Source organism: Antennarius striatus, chromosome 14, assembly GCF_040054535.1.
Source record: "Antennarius striatus isolate MH-2024 chromosome 14, ASM4005453v1, whole genome shotgun sequence".
Taxonomy (NCBI): domain Eukaryota; kingdom Metazoa; phylum Chordata; class Actinopteri; order Lophiiformes; family Antennariidae; genus Antennarius; species Antennarius striatus.
In genome coordinates this window covers 8,577,845-8,593,196 of record NC_090789.1, presented here as the reverse complement: position 1 = coordinate 8,593,196, position 15,352 = coordinate 8,577,845, and the positions used below count along the sequence as shown (strand labels likewise).

General features: G+C 39.0%; 1 protein-coding gene across 1 annotated transcript in view; it reads left to right on the top strand.

The window, feature by feature from the left end:
- Positions 1-15,352, top strand: part of csmd2 (CUB and Sushi multiple domains 2) — a 267,965-nt gene that overhangs the window by 183,388 nt on the left and 69,225 nt on the right. The window contains 7 exon segments of the mRNA XM_068332262.1: positions 4,411-4,613; positions 4,755-4,946; positions 5,582-5,720; positions 5,955-6,142; positions 9,054-9,248; positions 9,801-9,917; positions 11,941-12,054. Coding sequence (XP_068188363.1) covers positions 4,411-4,613; positions 4,755-4,946; positions 5,582-5,720; positions 5,955-6,142; positions 9,054-9,248; positions 9,801-9,917; positions 11,941-12,054 — 1,148 coding nt within the window.

Here is a 15,352-nt window from a genome sequence, read left to right as displayed (position 1 = left end):
ATTAGCTTTGAGCAGACGGTTGCAAGTATACTGTTTCTCTATATGTCTATTCTCCCTCATTCCCTCACATATCGACACCCCTATACACCCCCTTATACATACTTATTTATCATCTGTATGCATACATACATGTACTCCAAAGACTGCCTACAGGACTTGTGATTGCAGCAAGGCTATTTCGTATTCATAAGAGAAAGTCTCAACTCTCTCTGGTTTTCTTTCCATTTCTCTCACATGAATACAAAATAATTAAAACAGGCTTTTTAAACAGACCTGAGAAATCCTTTCCGTCTCATATCCTCATGGAGATTCCTGTGACACTCGCAGGAGCTATTTTATCTTGTTCAGAAAGGGGGACAAGTGCAAAGAGAGCCTTTAGCTGCCATCTTCAAAACAAGGCTTCCTATGACTCAACAAAACGTTAACTGCACACAAAGACCCAAATTAACTTTTTCCTCAGCGAGATGTGGGCTTTCTTCAGACTACAAGAAAATCAGTTTTGTTTCTCATTACAGACCTTACATTGTATGCAGTTATTTTTTAATGATGTGTGCAAGTCACCAACCCATATGTTTGCTGTTCTTATGACATAACAGTCAGTTTCTATGTATACGGGCAATGAGGCATCCCAATAATGAAGCATGACAAATGGTGATTCAAGCCTGTCGCAGAGCTATTGTGTTGCATCAGACTGCTGTATTAGCAGCAGAATAGATTATACTCAGCTGCTTTGATGGACGTCACTCGTTCTGGATTTGAAGTTGCTATTTTGCGTTATGTTGCAGGAGACACAAAAAATACTTTTTTATTATGTCAACACAAATATGTCAACATTTGTTCGCAACTGTATCTCTCAAGCTCTTCCAATGTGGCTTGAATATGATTTACAAAGATTGCACAGAATATAACTACTCTTTTCAGTCTAGCATAAGTCAAAACTTCTATATTGTGTTTAAGCAAAACAAACATTTATCTACCTGTAAAACAGAAACAATGTGAACATGGACACTTTTCTGCCCCTCAACTGGAAATGTAGAGAGCAAGAAGGGTAATGTAATGACGACCAAGAGGACTGGTTCATTGAAAGAGTGTACATTTCCCTCTACATCTAATTAAGTCAGGAAGTTCACTACATACAGGAATCTAAATCTTTCGTTTTACCTTTCTGCAGTGCTCTTATCTTCTCACTATCTTATCTGTTTGAGAAGATAGTGAGAAGTGAGGCCTTCACTAAAGTGACAAAAAGAGATAAGCTATTCGGATCTTGTATAAAGGGAGCCAATTATCCTAATATGCAGTCGACATCCTTCTTACCCGTCCCGCAGCTCAGCCCAAATCCCTCCATTTCTCAGTCTCCCCAGCCTCTTTCTCCCACAAACGAAGGGAAACCAATGCTTGTCTTTCTATTTTTTTTTATTTTTTCCCACTTTCCCTCTTGGAACTGATTGCTTTCCACCCACCATTTTATTCCAATAAAATTTGGCTATGCAATACATTGATTTTCATTCCTGAAGACTGTGTTTGTCGGTGAGACCTTCCAGCACTTCCGACATACATCTAATGCTGAAAATTTTCTTACTTCTGTACTTCTATTTAGATTTGAACACAATGTTTCTACTTATTCACACTGATAGCAGCAACACAGACACTCAAGGTAGTAAATCCAGGGAAATTGCTCAGCATATTTTATCTAGGATATTAGAGGGGGTTGAACTGAGATGAAAGGATGATATCAGCAAAGGGTTTAATAACATGCCTCAGGCATTTGCATGACAAACATCAAAATGACTGAGATACTTAAATGACAGTGATAAAGATTATTGGTTGTTGGATGTAGATGAGGTAGCCATGATGCAAAGGGTGGATTAGCAGGCAACCACTGTAGCGAGCACTGAAACGTAAATAAAGTGTATTCTGCTGGTACATTTCAGTGTCATTTGTTATCCCCAGTAGTTGTTGTCAAACGCCAATCTTTCATGCTGACATTTGGGTATCTACTGTATCTCTGGAACAAAAAAGGCACATTGTCTAATTCTTGATACACTTTGGAATTAGGGGGTTGTGTCACAGAGGCTTAGGGTTGGAAAAAAGGTCATGTGCTTGCTGTCATATTAAAAAGAGTAATATGTGTACTGAATGCATGTGTTTCTTTGTTCCTGCATCTGTTTCCCAGTTGCTGACACCTGTTTTGACATGTTTACCCTTACCCTTCACATACAGTATACCTATCGGTGTACATTTGCATGCATATGTACCAGTGGGTCTGTCTGCATCCATTTGTTTCATGCGCTCCCCTTTGCGACAGGACTTGTCAAGTAGGTTATGTACAGTATATCTACACATATACACATAACCCATTGTTGAGTAGCCTCTGGCTGCTGCTCAAACATCAGACAGTATGGGAATCAGTCTGACACCAATTATGCAGAAACGGTGGGAACTTGTTGCTAAATCCGACATATCAGTGGGTTGTTGTTTCTCCTCTGCATCATCTGCAGCTCCAGGCTCTGTGCACACGAGTGTGAAGGGATGAGGATTCTGAAAGCACTCTAAAAGCACAACAAGTACGGTGGTTTCCTTTGGATGACTACAACAGAGATTACCATTCAGCACATTCTAAAAGATGTTTTAAGAAAATTGTTGCTGGGGAGATTTAAACTAAACTTAGCTAAAGCTTTCACAAACCGAAAGAAAAAAACAAAACAATGCAGTGCTATAACTGCTAACAAAACAAAGACTTTTGTTACAGGTGCTGAATGCTTTCCATTAAAACTAAAATTATTATTATTTTTATTTTTATTATTATTATTATTGCTATTATTATTATTATTATTATCATTATTATTATTATTATTATTATTATTATTATTATTATTATTATTATTGTTATTATTATTATTATTATTATTATTATTATTATTATTATTATTATTATTATTATTATTATTATTATTATAATCCTGTCAAGAACACAATCAACACTGTTAGGAATGAGCTTTGGAAAAAAAAAAAAAAAAGTGATCATTTTCAAGTATTTATTCATTGATGTTTTTAGAGGTAGGAGGAAGCCGGAGAACACCCACACAGACATAAGGAGAACATATAAACTTTGCACTGGCAGGACTTTAACCTGGAGCTGCCATGCTGTGCAGCGACAGCACTACTCACTGCACCACTGTGCCGCCCAAAATTTATTTGAATAATTAATTTCAAAAGTAATTATCAACTAATTACCACAAATGTCAGGTCTGGTTTCCTGTGGTGCTTTGGGTTAGGGTTAGGAATTACTGGTTGTCGCTGATATTCTTGCAGCAAAAAAGGAGAGCATTTTGAAAAGGATGATTTTATCTGGTTTGTGAAACATTTTGAGTGAATAAAACAATGCAGGTACGGTAGGCACTTTGTCTGTGAAACATGCAAATCAAGTTCTGTTTTACACAATTTAGTGGTTTAATTTTGACTACAGCATCTCTGCAAATTCCACTGCTATACAAGGCAGACAGCACTATGCTGCAGAAAAAAACAAATCAAATGCGCACACCAATTAAACAACCTTTTTCTTTTCTTTTCTTTATTTTTTTTTTTTAATTTCTTGCAAGTACCTATATGAGACTTTTCTATAGGATAAAACTTTTTAGATCACTGTTTGTCTTTACTTAAGTACTTAATCTGGAGTGGCCCATGTCAACATCACCACCAGCCTCTCATTTGCTCTAAAGTACCACTCTCCATCCCTTTAGTCTCTTGAGTTGGTCCAAAACCCACACTTACACATGCTCTAAGTCTCCAAGCAAAATATAATTATGAATCCACGGCTGTGAGTCTGGTACACAAACTGACACAAACACACACATGCATAACTACAATGCATTTCACATCTGGTGGACCACCGGCTGAAAGTTGTCTGTACCAAAGTGAGGAGAAGATATTTCGACTGCATTATCTCTCTAATGTCTAGACTGTCACTACTAAATGTCTTTACAGGCAAATTGTCTTGACAGACTTTGCGGGAAATCCATTGAATGCTCTGGATGTACCATCTGTGATTCACTTTTAAGTGTTATTTGTTTACCTCCTTTATTCTTTCCCTGAACCATGATTTTGTCTTCCCTCTTTTCTTATTATCTTCTTTAATTCCATCATTAAACTGATTGATGAAACACACAGTAGTTTTAGTCAATCACAAAATTTTCCCCTGCTTTACTCAGATGTTTACATTTTCTATCAATCATTTGGAAATAATGCAATTTTATTTTACCCCTCTGTGTTACCATTTTGATGCTTATTTCTTTTCTGATGTGTGACAAGCAACACATTAAATTTTAAATTAACCTTTTGAAAAATGAAGGTATATGAATCGAAGCGTCATCAGTAACTGAGGATAAAGCATCTGTATCCTTTCTTTAACAGCCTGCATTTCTTGGTTTTCCACACGGAGGAGGTCCATGATGTGCTTCGTATCTGGGATGGGCCCCAGGATGGAGGGGTCCTGCTAAGGGAGCTGAGCGGTTCGGCACTGCCTCAAGATGCTCACAGTACCTTCAACGCTGTCAACCTGCAGTTCACCACAGACTTCTTCACCAGCAAACAGGGCTTCGCTCTTCAGTACTCTGGTGAGGTGGCAGCATGATATGAGGGAGGGAGGGATACAAGGGAAATGTTAGGTGGGTTAAACTTTTAAATTGTTCCAGGGTGCAGAGGAAAAAAAAAGTGCCTTTCTCATGTTGTACAGCTTTGTAATATTTTTGTTTCAGTCTCAACTGCAACCTCCTGCAATGATCCAGGCATGCCCACTAATGGGACCCGTAGCGGGGACAGCAGGGAGCCCGGGGACCATGTGGTTTTTCAGTGTGATGCTGGCTACATCCTACAGGGGGCCAAAAGAATTACCTGCACTGAGATCAGTGGTCGCTTCTTCTGGCAGCCTGACCCTCCTACGTGTACAGGTAAAATTTAACAGTGTAGTCAGTAGTCAGGCAGTTAATGATGCTCCATTGGTTCTGATAAGACAAGTCAGTGTTAGTTAGCCGGTTTGAATGTGTTTGTGTAAACACATTTTGATCATTTTTGTTTTGGTTTGGGGTTGTACAGGATAATCTCCTGACAGTTACAGGTGAGACCTTTGTTGAGCAGTGTCAGTGAGTTTTATTCATGCCTCAATTAAGCATTTGCCACTGCATACAGGCCATTTAGCAACTCTAAATACAGCTTAATTTTGTATTTGCTATTTTATTTTATTTTTTAAACATTTGTAAACACTCTAAAGTTGCGTTAGTTGAAGTGTGACTTTTATGGCTTTTACTCTTACGTATTTTATTGTTACTTGTGTTTCAAAGCAGGTTATTTTCAGCTATTCGTTCAGTTAGCTATTCAGCTCATTTCAAGAAAAAAATAACAAAATAATGAATTAAATCATTGTAAAAAATAAATATTTGGAAATGGAAATTAAATACAGTACCATCTTAAAATTACTTTAGTGAAAGAATATGTTTATGAATGAATAAAGACCAGTCCAAAATTGTTGTTCTAATTCTGTTTACTGCCAAATTTCATAATCTGTGTCTTTCTATCCATAATGTAGCACCATGTGGTGGGAACCTAACTGGTCCCAATGGGCTGATATTGTCCCCAGACTATCCAGAGCCATATCCCCATGGAAGGGAGTGTGACTGGACAGTTACTGTCACACAAGACTATATCATCTCCCTCAGCTTCAACCAGTAAGTATCAGTCATGCACTATTTTCAAAATTTGGGCATTATATGTTTAATTTCAGGTTTTTTTTACTCAACTACACTTTAAAATTACACAGTAGTTAAACATTTGATTTCATATAATAAAACACTGAAATTTGTCATTATAAAACAGAGCTCATAAAATGTGCTGTTAAGCTATTTGACCTCATGCAGGCTTCAAATATTCATGTATATATTTTTTCATGCCTGTGTTATCAGATTCAGCTTGGAGGCGAGTTATGATTTCTTACATATATACGATGGACCAGACTCCCTCAGCCCCTTACTGGGTAGTTTCTATGGCATAGATGTTCCAGATCACATCGAGAGCAGCTCCAACACGCTCTTCTTGGCTTTTCGCAGTGATGCATCCCTTAGTAGCAACGGATTTGTGCTGCAATATACAGGTGAGTGCCTCATTTGTAAGAGTAATGGCTTAAAAAAATATATCATCTGATGAATATGAAAAACATATCAAGCTAGTGGAAACTTAGATTTCTTGTTTTTGTGTCTCAATTTGTAAGAGGTTCTCACCATTTCAGCCTTTTATGATTATCAACAAAGTGAATTTTGAATAGCATGTGCAGCTTAATCCTTCAAACAATTCCTTTTTCAAAACTCTTCATCTGGCAAATTCAGAAAGGATTTATCCTCTCCAGCTTATCGACCTTGCAGATTCTTTCTTTTAAACTTTCTTGTTTGTGTAGTCCAAAGTCCATTAATGTGAAAATTTCTTCAGTTGCATCACCATCCTTCCATATGTGCCAGAAGTTGACTTTTTTTTATTTTTTGGGGAGTGGGGGGGTGGTATTCGTCTCTACCTCCTTCAACAATTGACTAACACGGAATTATGATAATGAAAAGCTGACAGCATGTTTGCTTAAGCTCTTTTTGATCAGTGCTTTGCAGCTGCACCAAAGGCTTCTCATAAATTAGATCACATGGTGTTTGTTGTCGTGTGTCTTAGCTGAGCTGACCACAGCATGCTGCTTGAGTGAAAAAAAAAGTTTATTTATTACACATGTGGTGCAGAATGATCAAATGATTTATGCATATGCAACATGCCATGTTTTTATCAGCATTTAAAAAAACAAACAAACTCTAAAATGGGGCAAATTCATTAGGGCTTTACTTTAGAGATCAGTGTTTAATGTTCTTCAATCTTTGAGCATGAAATAGAGCTGTGTAAGGCATCAGACATTTAACCAATTCCAGACTGACAATGAGCTGCATGCATCTTGACTGGCATTAAAGTGGGATTTGATCTACATAGACAGCTAAGTAGATTTCAGAAAGCTACCTGCTAATGCAACGCAGCTCTTTCATTCCTCACAAATGGAAGAAGCACAGTGTTTTGTTTTCAGATTCTGTTACAGAGTCTGCCCCTTAACTCTCTCCTTGATATATTTACTGCAGTGTGTGATACAGTGTGTAATATCGTATGGCCAATCTGGTTGAGCAGATGGGCCCAGTGTGTTCCTCAGAAAATTCCCTTTCCCCATTTCCAATTCTCCACACTAATGAACCATAACCAAATAATGCATAAATTACCCCATCAGTTTCAGACAAGTTGGCAATGAAGTGTGTTTGGCTGAGGTTTTTGGTTTTATTTGGTGAGGAAGCAGCACATTGAAAAATGACCCAGCGAGTATTTGGTCGTCCTGCTGCTAAAAAATGTGTTTTACAGAATATGCCTGAGGTGCTGTCAACCTCTTTGCCAAACAGTCGTTATGTCTCTCTGTTCCTGTGTCTTTGGCCGTGTCTGATTTGGCACTCCTGGGAAATATATGAGCAGAAAAAAAAACCTTCCACTCTTGAGACGCATTTGAATAACGCATACAGACACAAACATGACCAGACACACATGGACACACACACACACACACACACACACACACACACACACACACACACACACACACACACACACACACACACACACACACACACACACACACACACACACACACACACACACACACACACACACACACCTGCCTAATTCAATACCTTCACAAATTCCTAGGCTCATTTCCCCCTCACATCCCCTTACACATCCCCTTACCTTGAATATTTTACGAAAGGGATGATGCCACCCATCCCCTGTCTCTCACACCTCCAGATGCCCCAGGGTAAGGCTTCTTTAATCACCCTTGTTGTTGTCTGTGTTGACTGACCTTCTCACTAAGAGCTTGCGTCCAGTCACACGTAAACTCCTGCTATATCATCACATATCTGCTGTCCCTTAGTACTTGTGCAATTTTAATGAAGGGAATAGCAGTGGAAGGTAAAATAGACCTGTTACCCTGGGGGGAGAGACAGACCACATACCTGGTCACATCCAGCCTGTCTGGTCAAGAGGTCCCTGGCTTTCACGTTAGCACCTGGACAGGTATGCAATATGCTATATGTGTGTTTTATCTTCATTTAATCATTGGAGCTTTGTCAACATGGATATCATTATGATCCCTTTTATTAAACACACAAAGAATATGCTTGATGACCCACACAAAGAAGAGGATATTCTTTCTAAGAGGGGGTAAGGGTTTGGTAAGTTGAAGCTCTGCGCATACTTTTGACAGGCACTTTCTTAACAAAAGAAAGACTTGGGCTTACCCTGACTTTTGTGTGGTGAATTAATCAAATATTGAATTTTCAGTGAGAAAGGCTGTGTCGCATATTGAACTGAAACACTGTTGGTATTTTCACTGTTTATCTCTAGCTGTAAAGTTGTGAATCAAGACAAATTGACAGGATTCCTTTGGCATGCACATTTCCCACCCAACAAAAAATGCAGTGGTATATTTAGCACCACATATTCCTTAAGACCTCAGGAGTGGTGATTGATACCTGTTCGAGATGCACCGTGTTTGTTCGAGTATGCATGTGCATGTGCATTTGTGCTCCTGAAAGAAAGCTGCCGTATTTGTAGTGTCTTTTCCAGTTGAGTGCACAACGACACATTGTGTGAGAGGCGGTTATGTGCCGTCAGCAGACCTTGGACCAGAGCAGTGCCACTCTCAATCAGTTGGCTGTCCGTCTCCACAGTCATACATACCTCCAGCCGCCACAGATGAAAGGGTACTGTCAAGGTCTGGAGAGAAAAGTGGCACTCAGTGCGGTATATTTACTGAAAGAGAAAAGCATGGAGTAGCTGGGAAAAGGGGAGAGTAAAAATATTAGAATATCAGGAACCTTAGGCAGGAAACTATTTCTATTCCTGTGTTGCTGCTGCAGCTTGATGAAAAGAGTTCTTTATGAAATACCAACACACGCTCCTTTCTGTTGCTGATTTTCCACCATGTTACCTCTCCACAGAGAACCCTAGGGAGTCCTGTTTCGAGCCAGGCCTGGTACGCAATGGGACACGGGTGGGCTCCGAGCTCAAGCTGGGCTCCACTGTCACCTACCACTGTGACAGTGGCTACATACTAGAAGGAGACCCGACCCTCACTTGCATTGTAGGGGAAGACGACAAACCCAGCTGGAACAAACCCAAGCCCATCTGCATCGGTAAACACTGACATCTGGAGACAGTTGTTAGAAGCACAAAACACATCAGTGCTTATATATTTATCCCAGTTAAACATTGCACAGTTCCGGCACAAAGCTGTGTCCTACAGGTACATCTGTAGACATACTGCTAATGTTAATAGTGGCGAGGCTGTTATTTGATTTAAATAAACTTTGTATTTTGCAGCAAAGCCTGTTCCTTTTCTGCTGAGCTCAGACATCCCAACATAACTGACCTGTTGTCATGCTCTAAAATGAAATGAAAATATAGAAGATATGAAAGAGTGTTAAGGCAGAAAAAGAGATCCAGGCTTCATCTTACCAAGGGTAACCCAGAGGGACAATTGGAAAACATTGCAATTTTATTGTAGCAAACACCAGGGACATCTTTCACCCAAACTCTGATCAGACAAGAAAAGTAATTTAGGAGTAATGGAACAGAAGGGATGGAAAAGCAAGATTTAGGGGATGAATAGAATCTCATACTATTGGCTCTGAGACTTTCCTTTTCTCCAGGTCCTATCTGTTCATGTCTCCTGTGTCTTCTCCTAGCTCCATGTGGTGGGCAATACTCTGGTCTGGAAGGAGTGGTTTTGTCTCCTGGTTACCCTGGCAACTACAGCAGTGAACAGACCTGTCTTTACTCTGTGGCAGTGCCTAAGGATTATGGTAAGCAAAGGAAGAACACTGTGTTACTGTGTTTTGTATCTCTGGCTGTGCACAGATGAGTAATAGTGTGTGTTTAACCAAGCAGCTGTTCCAAAAAAACTACTCAAACAACACTCAAGTCAAGTTTCTAGAAAAGCCAATGTGTTCCTAAGCTGTAAGAAGAAAACACTGACAGATGCATAGGAGAAAACATCGTTGTAGCTAACTTGTAGCCAAGTTGCCATATCTTGGGCATTGTAACTTGCAATTACAATGCATTGGTTAGAAGTTTGCTGGCTGTATTTTGTTTCCCACCCACAAATTTAGACAGTAACTGATATTTACCCATATCCACCTGTCTCATCACCATGAATGTATTTTGAGCCCACATGGTACAGCAGTTTAATCACACACTTCATCCAATCGAACTTCATCAAATGCACTATGTCTCAAAAAGTCAGACACACTCTCTCACACAATCACACAATAATAAATAATTGGTGTCTGGATGATCCAGAGTTCATGAATTTCTTCTACATGTTGGCATTTCCATCTTAAAGGTCACAGCTGGCTTCCAATATGTATCAGAGATGATGTAGGAGCAGTAAATTATTCAGATAGCAAAACAATCCAGAAGTGTGACGCAGTTCATACATGCAAATGGAGATGGTTTTTTTTGTTTTGTTTTTTAACCTACTCATCCATATTGTCCGTTTTCATCACTTCCTGTCTAACATTCTCTTCTTTTTTATTCCCTACTTTCATTTATCCTACCCTGGAGCTTTAACAAATGGTGGGCAAAATGTCCCTCAAATGGAAAGCTCCCATCCTATCATTGTGAAATTACACTAAACAGCATTGAGTGGCATGTGTTTGGCTTTGGGGTGCCTCACCCGAGTCTTTCAAGGTCGTAACATCCATTTTGAAGATCCACCATTGCTCTAAAATGACCAGGCACCCATCCTTCTTGGACCCTGTCGGCAGCATATTTTACTCAGCAGAGTAGGAGTGTGAGAGGAAATTTAAATAATTAAAGTCCACATTTGCATTTTCTTGGAAAATGACAGTAGAGCCCAAGGCAGCACACTTTTTTGCGCAGATTCAAAATTGCTCTTGCCTGAATTCTTGCCAATTGTCATTAAGCTGATGCACCAGCCCTAATGATAGGCTATTTTCCCCAACACAAGAGGATGGAATGGGTGTCACTGCACCCACTGGCTTTTTATCATAGAGAGAGATGAAGCGCATGCAGGAACACATGCACCAAAGTTGAGATGGAGAAAGACAGATGCTGAGTCATATTGGACAAGTTAAACTCAGAGGATAGGGTCCTGCAATCACATCTAACAGAGGACAATAATGTCCCCACTGCCCTCATTCTCTTCATTCTTCTTTTTAACATACAATATTAATGAGCAAGGCTCAAGATTCAATGTCAAAGGAAACTGGACTGAAACAAAGAAAGTTAAAGTATGGAGCTTTTTCTGCTTTTTCTAACATCAGCTGTTAGATGTGATGTCATAAGTGATGGTAATCATTAACTAATTTTTGAGAAGACATTTTGAATGTTCTATGCATTGTTAATGTTCATTTGAATGCATAGTAACTGACTGTTTAATGGATCTTCTTTTGAATTCAGCAATGTTACCAAATCCATCCATCCATTTTCATTACATCACTTTATCTGCTGTTGCGGTTTGCGGGGAGCTGGAGCCTATCCCAGCTCCCTTAGGGCGTGAGCCGGGGGAAACTCAGGGCGCGACGCCAGTGCACCGCAACCACACAGAGACGCAGACAGACACACAGACAACCATGCACACCTACAGTTAATTTGGAACGGCCAATTAACCTGAAGCACATGTTTTTGGAGTTGGGAAGAAGCTGGAGATCCCAGAGAGAACCCATGCAGACACGGGGAGAACATGCGAACTCCGCAAAGAGTGGGACTCGACAGCTGCACAGCAAGTTGCTGAGCCACCGTGTGCCACCGTGCTGCCCTCATGTTTATAAATTTAAATTTTAAATTAATTTCTTTCTTTTCTAGTGGTCTTCAGTCAATTCGCCTTCTTCCAGACGGCTCTAAATGATGTAGTGGAGGTTTATGATGGTGAGACGCAGCATTCCCGTGTTCTCAGCTCCCTCTCTGGAGCACATACAGGTACTTGGAAACACAAAATTATGTTGCCTGTATGTATTTGCATCATTTGATATCCAGAAGATATTTCAGCAGATATCACACTCTAAAAATATGCAGCGTCTATCTAAAGCAGAAGTTCCTATGTCATTGAACTGCATACAGGGGGAAATTCTGACATACGTCCTTTGTTTCATATACAGGTTCAGCACTGCGATAAATCAGCAACCTTAGTTATGAGATTGGGTGTATTGTCATTAGTCTTTAACATAAGAGGGTGCTTCATAGAACTACCTTTTTTTGCATTACTTAAATAGAAGGAATAACACATCACCAGGCTCAGGAACACTTATGTAAATGTACATACTTACAGTTGTGCATTTTACCAACACATATAAACTCGCAGGCTGTTACACTGAGAAGACAAGTTCAGTCAGACATATGGAAGTGTGTGATCACACCTGGGAATTGGCATCACCATTTGAGGTTTCCCAACATTAATAAAATAAAGTCTTATACCATTTTTCAAAATACAGCTTGAATGAGAGAGGGTAAAAAACAATCCCTTTCATACATGGGTTGGTGAAAAGGCATGAGTTCATGGTAGCTTTTCATTGCCACCTGGGTGTGTGAGATAGAAAAAAATCAAAATTATTTCTTTGGTTTATATCCAGGGCAGCCTCAGAAAATCTGGTTTACAGTTCAATAAACAGGACTTTCCTGTTTAAACTGTATTTTCCTGGTGGCAGGTTCAGAGTTCTCTAACCAGGGGTGGCAGGCGTAGAGCTGACATGTTGGTAATGGAGAGGGCTACTGTACACAGACAAGGTGCTGAAGAACTAGAATACATTAGGCATGAAATAGCTGTGTCTATCATGCAGATTTAAAGGGGGCTTTTACTCCTAACCAAGGTGATTAAATGATAATGTGGGTTTGTTTGATATATATATATATATATATATATATATATATATATATATATATATATATATATATATATATATATATATATATATATATATATATATATATATATATATATATATATACCGTATATAAGAGATCCAGAAATGTTTGTACTAGTTTCTTTGCTACTGACAAATTTTTATTTATTTTACAGTTTTGTCTATTACCCTTGAACTACTTTATGCTTTTTGATTAAACTTGGTACTGAGTTTGAGAATGCAGCTATTTAATTTTTAAATTGATCCAGAAAAAGATGCAGAATCATGATTTATTTTATATTTTTGTCAATTTTGCTCAAAGAGCTTGATGGATTGGATTACTCTGACACAGGGTGGAAGAATGGGTATTGTCCCAAAAAAGGAACAACGGGACCAGAAATTTAACACAAAACGTTCAAATTTATTTGCATGAAACATGTATCAGAGAGATTACATTTTGGGGAGAATCTGCCAAGAGGAACAGAAAATGCTGACTCCTGTTCACCCTACAAAAAAACATCCATGGATTGATCCAAGTTCTATATATAAGCTTTCATAGTGAAATAAATGTAGGTGTAACATATAAGTAGGAATATAATGTGGGAGAGAGAGGGATTCTTTGGAAAGAATAATCACCCTTCTATTTCTCAAAAGTGCAAGTTGAGTAGTTAAAACAACACCTTTGCCAGCATTGATAAGCATATTATTGTGTTGTTGTTTTTTTACTCAGGTGTTGTCACACATATCAGTCGATAGTGAGAACAGAATGCCAGGACTGTGAATCCTTCGAGTTGGTGGTAACAAAACAATAAAGTGAGACAAAAGGGAGAGCTGAATGTGGATTAGTAATGGTTGTAATTTTGAGAATAAAAGGACACAAAATCTTGGCTGGATGAGGATAAGATCTGTACCTGATTTCAGGTACAGTTATTTGAATAACAATTTTTAACTTATTTCAAAATGTCCGACTAGATTGTTTTCTATTCAGCTTTGTTTCAGTTTTCTACTTACATGATGTGTATTTGCTGTACTCGTTTTAACCCCAAACATGCTGCTGAAGAAGTGAAAAGCAATTATTCATGAAATAAAAAAGTCCTCCTACACACTCCTCCTGTAATCCCCACTAGGCTAACTGGTTTTAACTCTAAATGTGTCTGAATCTTTGACCACCGTAATTAAACTAGTGCCTACAAACAACTGGACTCTTGAAAACTGGATTTTGACCATTGACTTCCTGCTAAAGTTGTATGTCTCCTTACATTTCTTGTGCTAATATAGAAGATCACATTACGGCCAGAGTGGTTTGGAGCTGAAAAGTGGCCAGAAGGTTGATGAGTTACATGCTGACATATGTTGGTCTGTCCGGACGAATACCTGCCCTGCGAAGTAAATTATAAAACACTGTCACTATGATAGGTCAAGGGATTAATAAACTACCGAGCAGGCCCCAGGGATCTCACAGTGGAACTGGGACAATGATGGCGATGATGTATTAAGAAGCTGTGCCATTGGTGCTATCTTAGGATACAGTGCTAAAAGGTGCAAATACAGTATATTTTGAAGCAAAAAAAAAAAAAAGTATCCAAAATGTGCACGAGTGGGAGACAATCTGACATATCCACACAGACATGCAGATATTACCTCTGGGCTTTAGCATGTTTGCCTCCCATCACAGTGTGACAGCAAGCAGAGACAGAGTAATGAGATCTGCTGTAGTGAACCAGTCAGCAGCACAGTAAGAGAAAGACAGAGGCAAAGATGCTCATACTTTGTATCAGGCCTGATGTCAATCAAAAAATATTTTTCCACCACAGTACAAGCATCATGGGTTTTTCCTTGTGCCTAATTACCCTGCAACGAGGAGAACATATCATGAGATGCCTGCTTTTTGATTCACAGGGATTATAGTCCCAGACTTCTGAGCAAATAGTCCATAATCATGCAAGGCAAAAAAGTCTGTCTGCACAAATGGGATTTAGATGCCTTTAATCACCTCATCAACCTAGGGTGATTAAAAAAAACACACAAAAAAAACAACTGTTAGCCACAAAAAAAAAAAAAACCAAGAAAAAAAAACAACCTCAGGACCTATAGTTTGCATTTATTACTCTGTAATTGTCAGCAGGAGCTTGATTGTAGAGAGCTTTACACCACAGACGATACAGCCTACCTTTAATTACCTTGCATTACAGTATTGTAATTGTCAGTCTTTGTGTGATGGATTGTCCGTCAGTCCGTCCACCAACACCAAATATCTTCACAACCGTTGCAGATAGAAAGATGAAAGAAAAAGCACATTACTCTGGCGGCAAAGGGGATGGATATTAGATGATGACCTTGGCCTTGAGAAAACTAGGTTAACGTCAAATTTCAACTTA